The sequence below is a fragment of the Chlamydotis macqueenii genome, chromosome 1 (genome assembly GCF_036417535.1).
Source record: "Chlamydotis macqueenii isolate bChlMac1 chromosome 1, bChlMac1.mat, whole genome shotgun sequence".
NCBI classification, from domain to species: Eukaryota; Metazoa; Chordata; class Aves; order Otidiformes; family Otididae; genus Chlamydotis; species Chlamydotis macqueenii.
The window spans coordinates 196,683,093-196,702,274 of NC_141556.1; the positions used below are offsets into that span (position 1 = coordinate 196,683,093).

General features: G+C 41.1%; 1 protein-coding gene across 1 annotated transcript in view; it reads left to right on the forward strand.

Moving 5' to 3' along the window:
* The first annotated feature begins 456 nt into the window (after positions 1-456).
* The window catches only part of CRYL1 (crystallin lambda 1), a 63,639-nt gene continuing 44,913 nt past the window's right edge, over positions 457-19,182 (forward strand). The window contains exons 1-3 of the mRNA XM_086739534.1: positions 457-551; positions 3,161-3,268; positions 15,628-15,754. Of these exons, the coding sequence (XP_086595660.1) occupies positions 520-551; positions 3,161-3,268; positions 15,628-15,754 (267 nt within the window). The 5' untranslated portion in view covers positions 457-519. The remainder of the gene's footprint in view (positions 552-3,160; positions 3,269-15,627; positions 15,755-19,182) is intronic.

The window sequence follows — 19,182 nt, forward strand, 5'->3', positions numbered from 1 at the left end:
GTGCAGCCCGAGGGTCAACACGCAGGGGCTGCCTTTCCACAGGGGCCAGAGCAACACTGCCAACATATCGAGGTCGTGGGGAAGACTGTGCTGATCCTGCGAGAGAAGGTGTCATGGCTGCGCCCCCCGCGGCCTGTGGAGGATGGGACGGGGAAGGAGGCGAGCGGGGACTGGGCCCAGGTGAGAGCCGCCGGTAGGTGAGGGAAGGCGGACGGGGAGACCGCTCCGTGCAGGTGTGGGCGCGGGCACCGAGAGCGGCTCTCGCCCGGCCGGGGGCGGGCACTCCGCGCGCCGGTTGTGGGCGGGCTCTTTTCCCGTTGGGGAAGCGAAGGCCGCGGAGCAGCTGCTGAGGGGCGCGGCGCTGAGCCAATCATAGCGCTCGTAGCAGGAGCCAATGGGGGCGGGCGTGACATGGCGGGAGCCGTGGGTGGGGAGTGGGCGGGCATTAAGGCAGAGGTGGCACTGGTGGTGGAGTTGTTGCTCCTCGTCTGGCGTCCCCCGCTCCCGGCCCCTGCAAGCATGGAACCCTCGCAGGTTGCGATCATCGGCAGGTAAAGTCTCTCCAGGGGAGGAGGTGCCAGCCGGGCTCGACCTCCGCGGGCTCCGGGAGCGGATGCCCGGGGACGTGTGAAGGGGCTGGGGCGCCGTCCCGGCGAGGCCCGGCCTGCGGGCGGGTGGGTTCGCTGGCTCAGCGTGGCAGGCCGGGCGTCGGACGGCCCAGCGAGGTGCCAGCTCGGGGCAGCCGGTGGGTTTCGGCGTGGGGAGTCCGCGCTGGGGAGAGCGGGGCTGGGGCGGGGGGGCAGCGCAGGGGACGGCTGGCCGGCAGCGGGTTCGTGCTGCTGCTGAGTCCGGGAACCCGGGGGGCAACGCACCTGCCTGGCTCAGCAGAAAGACTGTCTTCGCTTAAGTCCCCGACAGCTCTGTGCTACTTTAAACCAAAACAAAGAAACGTTGACAGCATCTCTACTCGAAGTCAGTCATCCTTTAGGTCTGAAAGATTGCTGCCCTTTTTCATTGCAGTGTTTTGTGTGTGTGTGAGTGCAAGAGGAGTGGAGAAATCTGAGCACAGCTTTAATTAAGATCCTACTTGTCAACTATGTCAAGAAACTCTTAAGTTTCTCTGGGGCACTCCTGCAGTAGTACTTTCTTGACACAAGATACGGCAGTATTTCTGACTTGAGTGGGAATGCGTTGTTTCATCCTCTTCTTGAGCTAAAGCTGAAGTTCTCTTATTTGAACAAAAACCTGGTGGGGAGAGAAAAAAACCTGCCGCACAGTAACAGCCACCTACTTGCCGCTGTAACTCTATGCTAAAAGCGTGGGCTGAAACAAACTTTATCAGTGAGACCACTTGAGGTCTCGGGACATGTGTCTCGATGCTGTCATAGAATCACTGCAGTTGGAAAAGACCTCTGTGATCATCAAGTCTAACTGTCAATGCACCACCATCATGCCTACCAAATGTGACAGTGACAAAGCTGGCCCTCATTGGTGGCGCTTGGGAAGCTTTTATTCACTGTAGGTGTGCGAAGGGTCAGGAGAGATGGACTTATTTTGTGCGCTCTCTAGTTCAAAACAAAAAAAAAAACCCGCAATCCTAAAAACTTATATTGAAGTAAAAGGAAAAAAAAATTTTTTTTTGCTCAAACACTGATTTAAGGAAACTTAATTTTAAATTGCAATTTGAAAGAGGTGATGCTAATTTATAAAGATCGTGGTAGCTCAGTTGTGCTTGTTTAAGCAATCCAAATGCTTTTATTTTAGAAATACTTGTTACCCAGGAGGCTACAGTAGCTGACAGATCTTGACCCATACCTTTCCTTTTCTGTAAGTGTGCTTGTTCAGTAGTTTGCCTGAGAACTTCTGAGGTCTGGTCTTACTACGGCGAAGCTGTGTTTGTGTTTGTTGTTTTAAATTGTAAGTTTTGACTGAGAACTTACTGTGTACTTAACAACACTAAATACAAAGTTGTTTGTTTTTTTTTTTTTTGTACCCGATTATTTCCACTGATTCCTACTGTTTCCTGAACTTCCTGTTTTGTTCCTTTTTTTTAATGTTTAAATGAAAGGCTGAACATGTTCCTGTTTTTTCTTCCTTCTCATCTGCCCTATTGCTTTATCTTTGACTTTTACCCCCATTTGAATCGTCTATTGATACCCTTGTGGCCTTGCATTTGTCAGTTGCCAGAGGTTGTTTAAGTTTAATGCTAAAAGTACAGTGATCTCAGAAATTACAGGAAACGCATGTAATTATCAATGCCCCTGCTGTAAGTCATGGATATGGAATTCTGCTCTTGTCTTTGTTATGGAGATATTTTTTTTTTTGTGATCTCAGGTTACATAAGCTTACTATACTGTTCCTCAGTGCTTCTGTTTGAAGAGGCTGATGCCTGCTATAAATCTAATTAGGTTAAAACCTGCAGCACTTTGAGATGTGATAAAACTGTCAGCTACTGCAAGTTTCCTCTATGCATTTCTCAGTAATGTGACTTCACCAAAAGAGGTAGGCAGACTGTTCCTGCATGCCACAAGCATGGTGAGGTGCTTAATCTAAAAATAAGGGTCATGCTAGAGGTCAGTACATGGAAAAGCAGTATCAACTCCATAGTTTCTTGGTTTCTTTTTTCCTATTCACATGCTTATGGTACTTCCTGAATTGTAGAGGACCGATGACTTTGGTAACTGGGCCTTATGTTTTCTGATCGTCTCTGGAGCAGGATCCCAAACTCTTGGACCAATGGGCCGGTGTCTGTCTTTAGACTATCAAATGAACAGATGAGTTTTAAAATATATTAAAAAAAACTCTTTAATGTAATTCCATGCACCAAATCCACGTTAAGATAGCAGCTGACAAAATTGTTGATACTTGAGTCTAGTGTCTCAAAGTAGTGATTCCTACTGTTTTGAATTTTGCTGTCCTTTTTCTACTTTGTCTTTTTCTTCCTCATTATTTTTCTTCCAGTTCTCAGAGAAGCTGCTATAGAGCTAGCAAAGGATACTTCTCTGTTAAAGAGAGATTTGTTTCTTATCAATATGTAACCAATCTTTTAATCAAATATTAAAGAGTCCAAGCTCTGTTTTCTTTCTTGCAATGTTTGTCAGACACCCTTCTTAAAATAAATGTTTCTTTATTAATTGATTGATATTTATTTTCTTTTCAGTGGACTCATTGGTCGCAGCTGGGCCATGGTGTTTGCTGCTGGAGGCTTCAAAGTGAAACTTTATGATATTGCACAACAACAGCTTACAAGTGCACTGGAAAGCATTCGGTAGGTCACCTGACTTGAAATGACCAGGATTGCAATGAAATTGTGGGATTTCTGTAATTATGAATGAACAGCCCTTAATATTTAAGGGAACAATTAGATTTTAAGTTTGGAAGGAGTCTTTAACTTACAAGTACGAGTCCTGTTAAGATCAGAACAGCTATGCTCCCAGATCTTTCAATTACACTACTGAAGAGCACTTCAATTCTTAAGTAATGATTTGAGAGCTTCAGTTTAGATCCAAATTCTTGAAATGATGCTTACTAAGATTAGGTTATGTATAGGCAAAGCTTAAAATATGTGAACTTAATAGTTTTTGCATCAAAAGACAAAAAAGACTTTCAAAATGGGAGTAGGTTAATATGGATTGCTGAGGAGCCTACTACAATTATTAGTATTTTATAGCTATGATTTTTTTTTTTTTTAATTCTGGAAGAACAGATTAGTAGTTCCACTAATGATGCAACTATGGATCAGTTATAGTAGAGGCTAGGAAGTGTCTTTAGGAGTAAATTTGGGAGTGTGAACACAAGAACAATTGATTGCACTGGTTCAGACCAACAATCCTCCAGCCCTTTACCCTGTTGCCCTGTGGCACTACGGCTAAAGCCATATGCTTTTGGTAAAAGACAGAGCTACAAGTTCAAGTCCTAGCTGTCTTCTCCCCTCCCTAAACCTTCAGTGCCTAGAAGTTGCTCGTGTACTCAGTAACTAATTATATTTCTTCTAAGTATTTCTGTAACCTTCCCTTGAAGCTGCATAAATCCTTTTGTGACCTCCTTGCCAAAGGACTTTGTGTTCTTCAGGTTTACTGTTTACTGTGTGAAGAGTTTTGCCCTTTTGTTTGTTTTCAACCTGGCTCCACAGTTGCTTTGTTTGGCCCCTAGATTTATGTTAGAAGGGACAGTGGCTGGTTGGATCTATTCAGCTTCCTCTTGCTGGACCTGAAATACAGCTTTTTATATGCCTTTGAGAGAGAGATTGCATTTCTAGAGTGGTTTTGTGCACAGTCTTATGATGCCGTATCAGCATTTAATTCTAAAGTTCAGTTGCTTCGTGATCAACATCAGCCTAAATGCATCAGCCCTCCCTTCGTGCTGCTTTGGTGTAAAACATGTCAGCTGGTACAGGGAATAAGCTGCACCTGAAAAAGGGTTGTGGCAGGTTGCATCCTGATTGCTTTCTGTAACAAGCCTTGCAGCAAGGAGGAGTGACTTCAGGAGCATCTTGTTCAGTTCAGTTGTTGGAGGTTCGAAGTTAAACAGTATGTGATATCTAGTGAGATTTGCTAAAAAAGATTCCCCCCCCCCCCCCTTTTGTTATCAAGCCTATCTCATACAGTTTGTTTGTTTTTTTGTTTTTTTTTTTCCCCTTTCCACAAACCTCTCTTTCCAGGTAGGTGTTAGTCAGACCGAACATCCCTATTGCTACACTGGGTAGACAGACAGTGCTGTTTTTTTCAGAATTGCTGTCATAATGGTAGCCATTATGAGATTCTGGATTATTTTGGAGGGGCCAGTTTTACAGTCTACATTACTAAAGACAGCACTTGCCCCTAGGTTTTTTTTTATTTTTCTAATAGCAAAATGAGGACTTTAGCCTTTCAAGGTTTTTGGCTTGGAAGAGTGAAGCATAAGATGTCATGTGTAATAGGGTAGAGTGCCATATTGCTGTGTCTGTATTGTCCTGTGCCTGCATGTGCTGCCCAGTAGGAGTTCAAGGCAGGTTTTGCCTTTTGCATAAGGTATTCTTAGCTCAATTTATGATTGACTTGTGTATCTTGGCTGTTGTAGCATCCTAGTTTAAAAGTCTAGTTTCAGGACAACATAGTCTTTGTGATAAGAATACAAGCTATGCAGTTTCTTCAGCCAGTGTTTTAATGATTGTATCTATCAAAATACGGTCAGACTTTTTTGCACTGATTTCATAGCACACAACCTGCAGTGAGTCCCTTTGAGTTACTGGTGTGATACTTGTGTAAGGGCTGGAGCTTGAGCCTTAAGGCTCAAGGCTTGTGTAAGGGCTGGAGCCCCTTAATGAGGGCTCACAGGAGAGAGCAACTGTTGAAGCTAGCTGGTGGCTACTTCTCGGGATTTGCTTTCAAATAGCTAATACTTTTAAGGAAGTTCTTAGGCTTAGGGTTTTTTGTGAGATTTTCTTTGTTTTAGTATTGAAAAGTATTTCTTCCATTCTAGTCTGCAGTCCATGAGTTTTTAGTGTATGGAGGTACTCTACATATTAGGGAGAAAGTGGAGCATACAGAGGACTGTTTGTAGTTTCCCTTCTCTAAATAAGAGAAGTATGATTTGAATAGTAAACATTACCTTACCTCTAAAAGGAGGTGATACTTAAACCAGAAATGATACTTAAGTATCTATTAACCATTTTATATGATGGACTTTTAGTACATCGACTTGTAACTCATTCTGAATTTATATAAAGGGCATCTCAGGGCTCATTAACCTAATGAGTTCAACTCTCACAACAGTAGGTGAGCAGCAGGGGTGTGTAGTCCTACAAGAGGACTGGAATGAGTCTGGGATGTACCTACAATGATCATGAGGGCCTGCATGCATCTGTATGGGAAAACTGAAATGTACTCTGTAAACTTATTCAAAGCACTTGGTTATGGGTAAAAAAATAACATTAAAGTATGGAATTTGGATCTGCTGAAACAAGTGGAAATACGTATCATGTTGCTACTGTATCAGTAGACCAGATGGAAAAAGAGAGCATATTTACTAAGGCCTAACACGGTGTGATGAATTTGCTACTTATCTACCTGTTGCCAGACATGTGGAAGTTTGTGCCTTGACACACAAAATGACCAGACATTGGATTGAACCGGATGTACTGGTGACATTATTAACCAGTGTCTGCTCTAACAGAACAATCTTTTGTTCTGCTGAATAAACAAACTAATGGACAGCTTTATGCCACGCTAGACCTACTGAATACAGGCTGTAGTAACCTGCCTTGGAAAACGTAACTTTTCATATCCAGTATGCTGTCTTCTGAGTCAGTGTGATTCTGGTTTGAATGTAAGATTGCTGAACTTTAAAATAATGATAATTAGAAAAATGAGTAATATCCTATTCCTGAAAGTAATTCTAAAACATATGATGTAGAAATGCTTTAGTGCATGCCCCTCAAAAAGCCTTTACAATTCTTGTAATGTGTAAACTTTTTTCAAGTGGTCACTGTGCTGCTGTTCTAAACATCATTATGCTGCTGACAAAGACTGATTAATTACAGTGGAAATACTGTGGTTTTTTTCCCCTATGTAACTGGTTCATGTTTTATACAGAACGGTTTTTGTACATTTAATGAAAGACTATTGCAAGGGGAGAAAGTTTAGTTGACTCTGAAGAGGACACTAAAACTTGGATATTTGCACATGCATTCTGTGACTTCTTTCTAGAAGTAGATGCTGGTTAAATATGGTATTTACTTGGATACAAAACTGTATCTCCTCCAGGACACAGGAGCAGGTAACTATTTTTAGTATGTAAAAAACACCCAAGCAGTTGTATGCATAAAGGCTACAGCTAACTTCAGGAAAAAAAATTTGTAAATAATCTCAGGAAGTAGTCTGTGCTAAAATAGAAAGACAAGATTATTTTAAAAACTACATTATTACATTCAACTGCATTAAACAATAAATTTATATTAGAAGCTCTTTTCTATCTCCTGATCCTTCCTTTCTTCTCTTAGCCCAAGTAGAAAAGCTTTCTGGGACAGATTGAAGTTGATTATGTGAAGTGGTAGTTGTAGCAATAGTAATTTTTTTTATGTGCCTATGTCTCTACATACTTTTGTTACATAGATACAAGTGAAATACAATAGTAGTATAAAAACATGGAAATATTTGGTTGGAAGGGAAGCAACATTGACCCTCTATTTAGTAAATAATAGAGACCTTCTCCCTTAAAATGGGAATTAATTTTAGTTTAATGAATTTAAATAAAAATAAATTATTAGTGAGTTCTATTCTTCCAGAACAGACTTCTACAGAACTTTGCCTTCTGAAAACTGATACATGGTACTAAGGTTCTGTGGTGCTGAATCTAAACTCAAAAGTAGGGACATTCAGTGAGAATTACTTGTATGTCAGCTTTATTTGACTGTAAGTTGCTCTTCTGCATGATTCAAAGACACTAGGCCTTTAAAGAAGTCTTCACATTTTCTCTCTTCATTAAGCATTAATTTAACCATAATTTCTGTTGGACTCGATATCTGATAAAGTGCAATATTGCACTAAGCAAACTTAACTTTTCCTGTGCTGTAGGAGCACAACTGCTATAAAAAATGAACAAGATGCAGGGGCTAAAAAAAAAAGTATCACTTTCTCGCCCACCCCAGCCAAGTGAAGAGAAGTATTTTAAGAAATCTGTACTGTTGTGAATGGAGCTCTGGACCTTGTAATGGACTATCCAATCTATGGCAGGTTGCAAGGCCCAGGAAATAAAACTAATCTATGCCTGTGACTTTGATGCAGCCAGAGTTTTTGAAAGACTCTTCCCCCTGTAAGTCAAGGTCATCATCTTTCTTGTTCCAGGAGGAGACTAGTCTCTAGAAAATATGTTTGGATGTACATTATTTCTTGCTGTTTGCCCTCTTATGCTTTGCTTGTATAAAAAGGGGAACAACTTACTGGATTGATTTTGCAGCATGAAGAATACACTAATACAGGCTTAGCTGTGTTTATCCTGGCTCATGGCATGTTCTGTGGCTATATGGTTAGATATTCTTCCCAAGCTGGCTTCCTCTTCTAGTCTCCGGCCTGCATTGCTGCGTTGTATTGACACTGTATTTGTATCAAGGGCAAAATGCAACTTGACTTAGGCCTTCCTTGATAGTTTTGTATATTGCCTTTGAGGGGACACCTTCTAAGTAGACAATTCTTACCAAAGTATATTTTGATCTTGAGTGCCTGACACTGACACGTCGAGCTTGTGCTAAATCATAGGCTTGATTCTACCTTTCAATTTTATCCATACCACACCCTGAAAAGTACAGTTAACTAGCTAGGAAAATTGCTTTGTTTGCAGAACTAACTAGAGAATGAGTTAATAGGCTTTGGAAGCGGGTAGATTCCATCTTTGCAAAGGTTCTGCCTGGTCATTCTATAGCTGAAAACACCTGCAAAGGGAAATGTCTTCTCACTTTGTTTCTGTGACGCAGCCAGGCCCCTGGGCAGCTAGAATGTATAATTTAAGTAAGAGTTATTTTTGCAATTACAAAGGCTGTGTTTTGAGAACAGTTATGGTTCTCATGGTTGCCCAGTATGCAGAAGTAACAAGTTGTCAAAAAAGCTGGTGAAATCTCCATCCTTGAAGGCTTTCAAGGCATGGCTACACCAAACCAAGGCTAACCTCATGTTAGCAATAGTTCTGCTGCAGGTGCAAGCTGAACTGGTGACTTCCCAGGGCCCCTTCCAGCCAGTGTATCTGTGGCTGTTTGGGAGACCCAGACTGCATCTACATGGTCAGAAGCAGGGCTGTGAACTGCAGGTCTCTATTTCAGGTAGACCAATTTTAGTTTTGCTGAGAGTTTCCATCTTGAACCGAAACTTAAAACAAACAAAATATTAAGAACCATAGAAAATGCTTCCTAACAGGAAGATTTCCCAGCATAAACTTGTCAGTTCTGATGCCTGAAGACTCTTGACAAATCTAATGAGTGAACTTACTTAGTTCGCTAGATCTGGAGACAGCATTGGAATTGATCTTCCAAGGGTATTAAGTGACTTGTAATGAGTTGCAGATGCTGCTCAGACTCAGCAATGTTGGCAACTCTGCATTGACCATGGAAAAACATAATGACTGTAACTGCATTTTCCTTTTACAAAATCTTTGCTCTCATTGCAGCATCCAATATGTATAATGCCAGTATAGACTTCCTGAGAGTGACATGGCTGGAAAACAGTGTGTGTGTGTGTGTGATAACTTCAGGAGATCTCAGAACTTTGATTGGATTTTCTGCATCACCATACTCTTAAACTATGTCTAGGCTCCTTTGTAGTCCTTTGCTTTGTGCCTCCTCAAAATCGTGTCGAAGATGCATGTGTAACTGTCTCTCTTTAATATACTCCCATTGCTATGGGTGAAGTGCATTTGACAGTGCTGGATCTCTCTTGTCTGGACAGAAACATACATGCTTTTGTGGTCCAGCTTGTACTGCTGTTTCAAGAAGACATAATGTGTAATAACTTTTCCGTGATGGTGTGTTGCGTGCTTACCTTTAGTCTGGGTAAGTCAGGAAGAGGGAAGGTGATTACTAGTGCATTCAAATGGCCAATTGCAACACAGTATTAGCTGCTTACTATTTGGCTACTGCATGTGTGTGCAGTGAGCTGGTCTCAGTGTCAGGGGCTTTCAGTGCCTTATTGGTCTGTTGTGTCTCAGGTAGCTATATGGAGCTGGTGATGGCTTGTTTTGGGGGGTCTTTTTGCCTATGCTCTACCTACACTCTCATTTATCAGACAGCACTAGATAGCAGCCTGGTGCCGTAACCGGTTAATAGTCCTGGTTTTTTGGCAGTGATGGTTGGCTGAACTTGTGAAGAATAATATTGGTTTTGTTGTCTTTCCCTTCTCCTTGCTGATTTGGGCAGTAAGTTTGTGATTAAGTGGTCTTCAATCTTGCAAGTATTTGCTTGTTGCAACAATGTGTGCTGAGTACCATGACTGCCCAGTAGTAGCTGTGGATAAAGGTGAGGCAATACAGCGTGCACAAGATGGGCTAAGTATTAGCATCACTTGCAAGATCCTTCTGTAAAAACTTTTAGAATAGGATTTGTAACCATGAGCAGTTTATGTGATCAGGAATGTTGTTATAGGTTGGATTCCTTATCTTGAAGCAAATACTGGCTTAGTTCCTGTAGTATTGAGATGGACAGTGAGGTACAACAGTAAAGCTCCGGAGGTAGACAAAACATGGGCTCTAAAAGGAAGTAGTGTTTTCTTATGGATGTGAATTTTTCATTCTTCAAAGACCTTATGGGTCTTGGTGAAACTGTGTACACAATACAATTACAAAGCAAAGTCCTGTGGTGTGTTCTGTGGACATGGCTGCAATGACCTCTGTCTGTGATCATCCTCAGGGATCATCACCCTGAAGACAAGGCTGCTCTGAATAAAAAGTCATCCAGCAGAGGTCAGTGGTGCACTGCTGTATGTACAAACCTGTCTGGTTTGTGCCTTAATCTAGGGTAAATACCAGGGAAAGCTCGCTTTCTTTGCCACAAAAGTGTGGGTGGTCTCATACCCCAGAGGGAATTTCTATAAATATTTATTATAAATAAATTTTATTTAACTATTCATATAAATTATAAAAATTCATAGAAAGAGGATTTAGCGTTTTGAAGACTTAAAATTAATTTGTGGAACAAAACAGCCAGAATGTCATTAAGTATATTGGTGAAGAGGGCGCCAAAAAAATTTTCCTGGGAGAGAAGGCCAAAATTCAAGTAATGCAAAACTGTATTTCCTATTCCATGCTTTAAGTAACTGTACTAATTTAAATAAATGTGTTGTAGTTCAGCCCTGATCGGGACCAGACTACAGAGTCTCTCTCTCACTCCCCCCACCCTCTGAGAGAACAGGGGGAGATTTGGTAAACAAAAGAAAACCAGGGGAAAAAAAAACCAAACACGTGGGTTGAGATTGAACAAAAAGTAAATTTAACAGTAATGACAGAAGAAAACAAAACAGTGATGGAATACAAATACAGTATAATAGCTTACAACAAATCTCCACACCTAGTTTCTTCCAAGTAGCAGGGAGACTCCCTTCAGCACCCTCCTCACTTATATACTGAGCATGATGTCAGATGGGATGGAATAGCCCTTTGGCTAATTTGGGTAAATTAACCCCAGCTGTTAGCTAATTAGTTAACTATCCCAGCCATAGGGGCTACCAGCTTCAGTTCTCCACCCAGCTCAGGTAAATATTAACTCTATCCTAGCCAGAACCAGGACAAATGTCTAGCATGAAGATTGGTGATGTTAACAGGAAGACTTTTATTTTGAAGGAAAAATCAATTCAGCCTTAAGTTCCAAAATCTGAAGATGGTGGTTTTGCAGGTTAATTAAGAAATTAGGTTGTTGATGCACAGTGCAGTGTGTAATGGCTTGTGCCAGACAAGCAGAAATTACAGGATGGTCATCCTCACTGTCAGAGAAGGAAAGGTATGGAACAGGAGACAGGTGCTGCGAATTTCTGTAAGAACTTGTGTAAGAAAAATAAAAGTTGGATCTCAGTCTGTCACTCTAGCCTTTTTGATTCCTTTAGTTACCATTCATGGAGTAGAGTTTCAGAGAACCAGGGAGGATGAGACTAGTGTCATATTGCACAGAAAGTGAACAAGAACTTCACTCTCTTCTTTGAAGAAATAAATAATTCTGTTGTGGTCTCTTCAAACTTTGTTTGTTTGTTTTTTTAAAGCAATTTGCAGACTATGAGCAAGAGGAGGATGCTGGATTTGAGCAAGTGCACCTGGGAATTGAATGTCTGATTTATGGATCCTCTTTTGAATTAGAGGAAATGGCTTAAAGTTGCACATGAGGAGGTTTATATTGGATATTAAGAAAAAATTCTTCACCAAAAGGCTTCTCAAGCATTGGAACAGGCTGCCTGGGGAAGTAGTTGAGTCATCATCCCTGGAGGTATTTAAAAGATGTGTAGACGTGGCACTTGGGAAGATGGTTTAGTGGTGGACTTGGCAGTGTTAGGTTTGCAGTTGGACTTGGTGATCTTAAAGGTCTTTTCCAACTTAAATTATTCTGTGATTGGTTCCTTACCATCTTGCCTCAGAAGGTGTGAAGGAGTCAGGGGTTTGGATACTCTAGTTTAGGTGCACCTGTTTCTTTACAGGTGAAGCACCTTAGTGTGCTGGAAGCCTTAAGTCTTGGATGGAACTTGTACCTGACAAGTTGTGGTGTGCCCTGGCAGCTTGGAAAATGGAGCTGAAGCTTCCTGTTTCCTTTTCTTTACCACACAGATTGCTCAAAGGCAGAAGTCTGTGCTTTCCAGCCATCCATTTGCTCTGTTGTAAGGAAACCAAATAGGGAACTCATCCAGAAACTTGATGGATTTCTTGCTTGTTTCTGTGATGCTGCCTAGAGGGGTGTGTGGTTAAGCACTGTTTTGTTTTGTTTAGGTGTTTTTTTTTTTTTTTTTTTCTTCTTTAAAGTGCTTGTAAACAAAACTTAACAGAAAATAATTTGACTAGTTTTGCTTTGGGTAGGAAGGGTCTGGATTTTTAAACCTAAATCCATATTTGAGAAAAGAGGCAGAAAACTATTAATGGAACTCTTTTCATCAGTTTTGGGCTGTATAAACTGGTAGGAATACTAATTTTGGTGCCAAGTCTGAGGGAAGCAAACAGGACAGACCTGAGCAGTGTCTAAAAAGCGTGTGACTCTTGACTTCGTTTTCCAGCTGAGAATGAATTGAACCTTTTCAAAGCTCTTGTCCAATGTAAACAGAATGCAGTGCCTGGCTGTTCACCCAGGCATGCTCTGCCTAAGAGTCAAAAATCGTTGTCCATGGTCAGCTCTGACAAAAATAAAATTAGAACTTGCAGTACAGAAATTATTATCTGGAGTTAATTGCTGAAGCAGGTAACTGAAGAGGAGAAAGTTAATGCTTGTAGGAGATAGCACTATGTGTGCACATGCATGTGGGTTTTTGTTGGTTTTGGTTTTGTTCTTCCTAATTTGGAATATGGGTGCATATTCTAGTTTACAAGGTGCACTGTCAGCTTTTCCACCTTCAAACAGGGCCTCTGACATCTTACCTACTCTCAACTTACTGAAAATCCTTTGATTTAATGTACTACAAAGTCTACAATGATCTGAAGGTATTTGTTTGTTCTGACTGTGCTAAACGAGGAGCAGAATGGCTATATGCATTTTTGGCTACTGCTAAGTGGCTACTGAGTATGCCTTACCATGATTTTTAGTGAGTTTGCTCCCAGGATAAGGTATTGCTGCTCTGGATCAGTGTCACAAAGGTATCAAGAAAATGTTTTGTTTGCTGGGAAACAAATGTTTTCCAGTAGTTTGAGCAGAAGAAAGGACATCATAGTAACTTGCAGAGTAGCAGATGATTGTGGCCTCTTAATGAAGCCACGATAAAAGTGGTGAAGTCTGTATTTGCTATGTTTTCTTGGACACAACACAACTACATGGATGCTGAAGTAAACTTCTGATTCTTTGCAAGTTAGTGGTAGATTTAGGGAGCCAGTTCAAGCTAAAGGTCTGAGGGGTCAGTGAATCCCTGTTGAGGTTTGACTTGTTTCTGTATAGTTAAGTAGGAACTGATTTGTCTTTGAATAAATCCCAGCAAACTTTCATCTTTGACTTCAGAATACTGTAGTCTAAATATCTCATTCTGAGCTATTTTCTTTGAGGAGAATTAGGTGTTTCCGTCGTAAGACAAGATGGATTGCATAGTTGGATGCCTAAAAAAGATCAGACAAATGCACCTGAAACACTTAATTCTCCCTTTTCTAAAAGAGAGCTGAAGATTATTGTCACAGATGTGCATGTTGACAAGGTAGGTGGGATGAATCCCACTCATTTTGTTTAGGAAGTCTGGAGGAGGAAGCTTAATATTTTTGTTTGATCTGTGGTCATCTTGACAGGAATGAGCTCTAAATGATGGTTTGACAAAGTGAGAGTGCATTATCACAGGCTGCTCAGCAGATGGCGTGGAAAAAGTAGAGAGAAAAAAGATGGAGGCAATGATCTACATCCCTCTCCCTTTTCAATTAATTGAAAATGCTACTTGAAAAATATAGATGACGCCTCCTGCCAATTCATAAAGCAACAGAGAGCTGAGGTCCAGTTGCTCCCTGTTTGCTTTACTTAGGATTGCTGATGTAAAGGTGGCTGCAGTGGTGTCACTGGCAAGGGGTGAGAAAATGCTGTGGCAGGATGCAAGTGCTGGAGCTGGACTGGAGAAGTGGTCTGGGGCTGATATCCCAATCTAGTGGCTGACTTGCCTACCCCACTTCATAAGGACTAAAGATGGTGTCTGTCTCTGGCTGCTGTAGACTGTGACAAACATATGGGGTCTCATCTCCTCTGAGGTCTCTAGATACAAAAATAAATCCAGTGTTACTCTCTGGATACATGGATGGGCCTGGGCAGGTGTATTAAGGACTGAGGTGTGGCTGGGAGTGGAGATCATCTTGGCCTGTATAAATAAGTTCTGCTCGTTTAACATATACTGTCCCATAAAGCCCCTAATGAAGACTGTCGTGTGTGCCCCAGGGCCACAGTCATGATGGGTCACTGGTTATTTCTATATGCAGTTATCTGATTTGTGTAGTACAAAAATACACTCACTTTTTTCCAGGCTGTACAGCTGTTTGCTACAGCTTTTCCACCCTCCAACAGGATCAACAAGTGCAACTTATTTATCCTGTAAAAAGGCATCCAAAAAGAAGCCAAAGCTTCAGAACTAGATTGGTAGGGAGAAGAAAGGATTGTTTTATTTTTTTTTCCTGATGCTGATTATTAGCTCAATTTCATCTTTTCTTCAGGATGAGCAGTTTTTGCTGAACAATAACAAAGGCTCAGGGGAGTTCTGGCTTGAGGCAACTAACAGATTTAACTGTGATAATGACTACATCAAATAGCTTTAGGTTGATCATGATCAGATAGTTTAATCTCACTTAATTTCTATGGAAATTGCTCCTCTAAGTGACTTAACAGTTTAGAAAATGGCTTCTTTGCTCTGGACTACTGGGAAAAAAGTCTCTACAGTTTGAAACCCTCAGAAGGTGGCATGTCCAACCTCAGCAATGGTGTGTACTTGAACATTCATTTCAAACTGGCCACTCAGTTTAGTAACTACTTGAATTTTCTGATACTTGCTCTGTAGTCATTACTTGTGTAGGGGTATGGGGTTTTTAGGAAGGACTCTTGGCTGTATGGAATGTATTTTTTTTTTTTTTATTTCTGTATATTCAAACAGTTTTCCTACATCAAGGCTTCATAACAAAAGAGCTATTGTTTGTGAAACTAGATGAAGTATATTGCAGACCTCACTTCCCATTAAATGGGAGTAGAGAAACTCTTGCTAATCCTGCACCAGTGAAAACAGATTTGAGGGGATGACAAGCTTGCGTCTAGGAGTCAACCTTAGAGCTGTCCATGCTTGAAGAAAAATCTTACAAGATGAAGAGAGGAAAGAGAAATGACTGAATATAACCTTTATATTTTTCGAGTATGAATATATGCAGGGGCATGGCAAATAGCATAATACTACTGGGTTGTTAAGAAACTTTTTTAAAAATTAGTAGTGGCTTAACAATGATAAAGTACTTAATTGCTTATGTTGTTTCTGTCAGCAAACAAATGAAAGAGCTGGAGGAGTCGGGATTCCTGAAAGGAGCTTTGAGTGCAGACCAGCAGTTGGCTCTCATTAGCATCTGTACAGACCTGAATGCAGCAGTAGAGGGTGCTACTTTCATTCAGGTAAGCAAAGACTTGACAACTCGTAGCAGACAGTTTAGAGAGATGATCGAGAGCTGTACTGTTCAGTAGATGGACAGTGGAGAGTTCAACATCCTGACCACATAAGGATGGTTGTGCTTGCTAAAGTTCTTTCTAGCCTCGTATCTTGACATGGCAGATGATGCCTCTTTGCAGAATTTCCCTACTTGAGAGTCTCAGCAAGTTGGGATTATGTTTAGCTAGCTGGTGGCTAGCTAAACCAAGAGAATTGCTAACCTCTATGTGTAGTAAAGACTGTACCTGGTAGAAAGACAAATATGTGGCGTTGGGGGGCAGGAGATTCTTGAGGGGGCAATTATCTCTTAGGGAACACCACACATTCTGCTGCTGGGACTAAAACATCTTTCTTCCTCTCCAGGTACCTTGGGAAGGCAAGGATTATGGCTATGCCCAGGAGTGGCTTCTATTCTGACTTGAGTGGGAGCACTGTAGCCAAAAGCAGCTGTCCAGCAGAGTGTTAGAGTATTAAAAACGGTGTTGATATCAGTGGCTGGAATCAGTGCTGCCCTGGATTCCAGGGCTGGAATCAGTGCTGCTAAGTAAAATCAGGATGAGAAACAAGCTGTTACTGAACCTGATGGTCTGTGACTGCTTAACTATTAGTATGCTTGCTGGCATGGACATCATTCAGGGAACAGGTGAATCGGGGACCATTTCTGGGATAAAACATGGATGAGTTTGCATTGGATTTGGCATCTTCTACCCTACATGGTCCCCTAGTATTATGTTATACCATTAACTGTACTTAATGTATGTGTGCTGCATGCAAAAGTTTACAATTTATACTGTTTCAGGCTGTAAATCCCACAGTCTGCTTAGCTGCAACACAACTCAATAAATTTAATTAAAAGGTGTCAGATTTCCAGATCTCCTCTTCCTCCCAAGTTGGTGAGGTAGAGGAGGAGAGAATGCGAGACAGAGCAAAGCCTCATGCAGGCATCGGGATGTGAATGCACTATAGATTTTTTACAGTGATATGCTATCTTGTGTTCACTTCCTTTTCTCCAGATCATGAAACTATATACTGTTATCTCAGTATCTTGCTCCTTTATCAGCAAGGAGCTCAGAGCTTGTCAGTTCGTATTATTGTTTTCACATATGTATTGCCTACCTCTACTGAGCTGAATCTGCAAATTTTTCTGGTCACTCAATCCTGTAAAGTCCTTCCACAAATGTTTGTGGTTGTAATGACTTAATGACTGACTTAATTTTATGAGCTAACTTTCAGGTCATTTATGAATGGATATAACAAAGGGCACAGATATCTGTGATCTAGTGCTGGTCAGCATCTTCCACTGAGTAAGAACTGACTGTTCTTCCTACCGTCTGCTTACTATCTGTTTAGTAGTTGCTGTCCATGAAAGGAGTTTTTATGACCATTTAACTTCCTTGAAAGCTTTTATTATTTTTTTTGTTGCAAGACTTCTGGGCACTCACACCAACTGCATCAGCTACATGGCTCCTATGTCTGTGCCTGCTGCTTCCTTTAGCAAATTCTCCTAGGTCTCTGAAACAGGACTTCCCTCTGAAAAAATTCTTTTACTTCTTCCCCATTTGTGTAATACTCATCTGGTGCTACCCTTTTCTTGTAACTTGCTTGACAGAGCAAGGCTTACAGGCTCATTGTTGAGATCTTTCCTGAAGGTCCCTTAAAAGTTGCGTCATGCTTGCCGCTCTTCTGCTCTTTTGTACTGAAATGCTGTACATTCAGTTTTGTTTCAAGTGAGCAGTTGTACATCACTGTTACTGTGCTGGATATTCAAAACATGTCCTAGTACCTTGGTTTAGGTTCCCCTCTACTCTGTTCTATGACTTAAGACAGACTCTGGGAGTCCCCAAGACTAAGGTTTCAGTTTTCTGCAAGGATTAGAAGGAGAAACAGAATAGTTGGAAAGAAATCACTTCCAGATGATCGTCCTCTGTACTCTGAGAATCTCTTGGTCATTCTTCTTCTCCGTGCATTTTGAAGGAAGAAGGGAAATGTTTTTAAATGATTTGTCTTGTAAATTGTGGGGAAGGGGAGTTTCTGCTTTATTTTCTCATTTTGACAAAGGAACAGTCCTACATGGCCATGTTCGTTTGCGTGCTGCCTCAACTTTGTGAAGGCTGCTGCCTTGTTTCATGTAGACTCTCCTAGTTCTGCCTGTTTTCTTTTGCTCTTTCAAGTGTTTCTTACTACCTGATATGTCCATATGGTGTCTTTACTTTCTCTGTATGCTACCTGTAAGGATCTGATCCTTCTTACTGCCAACTTTGCATCTCTTTAGTATCCTCCCTTTTCTTTTAGTGTGTTCTTTTGTAGCTAAGCGCAGCTGTGATGGAGTTCTTTGTTCTTGTTGCTCCTACAGAGATGCTGAATCTTAGTATGCTATTGTTTCTCTTGGAGAGGCTCTTCAGCAGTGAGATTTTTGAACAAGGTCCTGCATGCTACTTCAGATTAAATCAGGGGCTGCATGATCGATCCCTCCCACCATAAGCTGACCTATGAAATGGGCACCAGGCAAATGTTGCAGGATCAAAGTAATTTTGAGTTGGAAGGGACCTGTGGAAGTCATCTGGTCCAGCCTGCTATGCAACCAACTTGTATCAGCTGCTCAGGGTTTGTGCAGTTGAGTTTTGAGCGTCTCTAGGGTCTCTTTGGTCTCTCTCCCTTCTGGTCTCTTTGAGTAACTTCTTGCAACATTTGATTACCCTCATTGTTAAACTCCTTTCCTAATATCTAGTTGGAATTTCCCTTCTTGTAACTTTAATCTCTTGCCCTTGTCCTGCTACTGTGGACCTCTGAGAAGAATCTGGCATCTCTGTGTGTTCCTTTCAGGTAGTTGAAGACAGTAGTGTTATGTTGATAGACTGTTGCTGTTCAGAGACTATCTGGGGTAACTCAAGCTTCCTGGTACTATTTTATGTTCCCTTAACCCTTTTGATGTCTCTTAACATGTAGTCGTTAAACATATAAATAAAATAAATTTTAAAAAGAAGTAACTGCAGTATGGCTGTGGGTAACGAATCATTTATGTGAAACACTGTTTGTGGTATTCATATCTACTTATCAGTTTCAAACCATAGCATTAAACTTTGGTTTGATACAAAGTGTTAACAAATACACAATGTAAGTAGGCCAATTGTTTGAACTAACCTTTAATTTGCCCTTTGAAGGGGGGTGGAATAGATTTAAAAATCTTAACTTCAGGCTCACAGCCTCATTTCAGCAGTGAAGAGACTGCTTTCTGGCTGAACCGTATTAAACTTCAGAAACATTGCCTAGTGCAGCTTAAACCTGGAAAGACAAAATGGACTAATTGTAACTTATGAGTCCAAGTGTTCTAACTTTTAGTTACTTAAAAAAATAAAACATCAGTTGCATTAATGTCAGTTGAATATAGAGGACT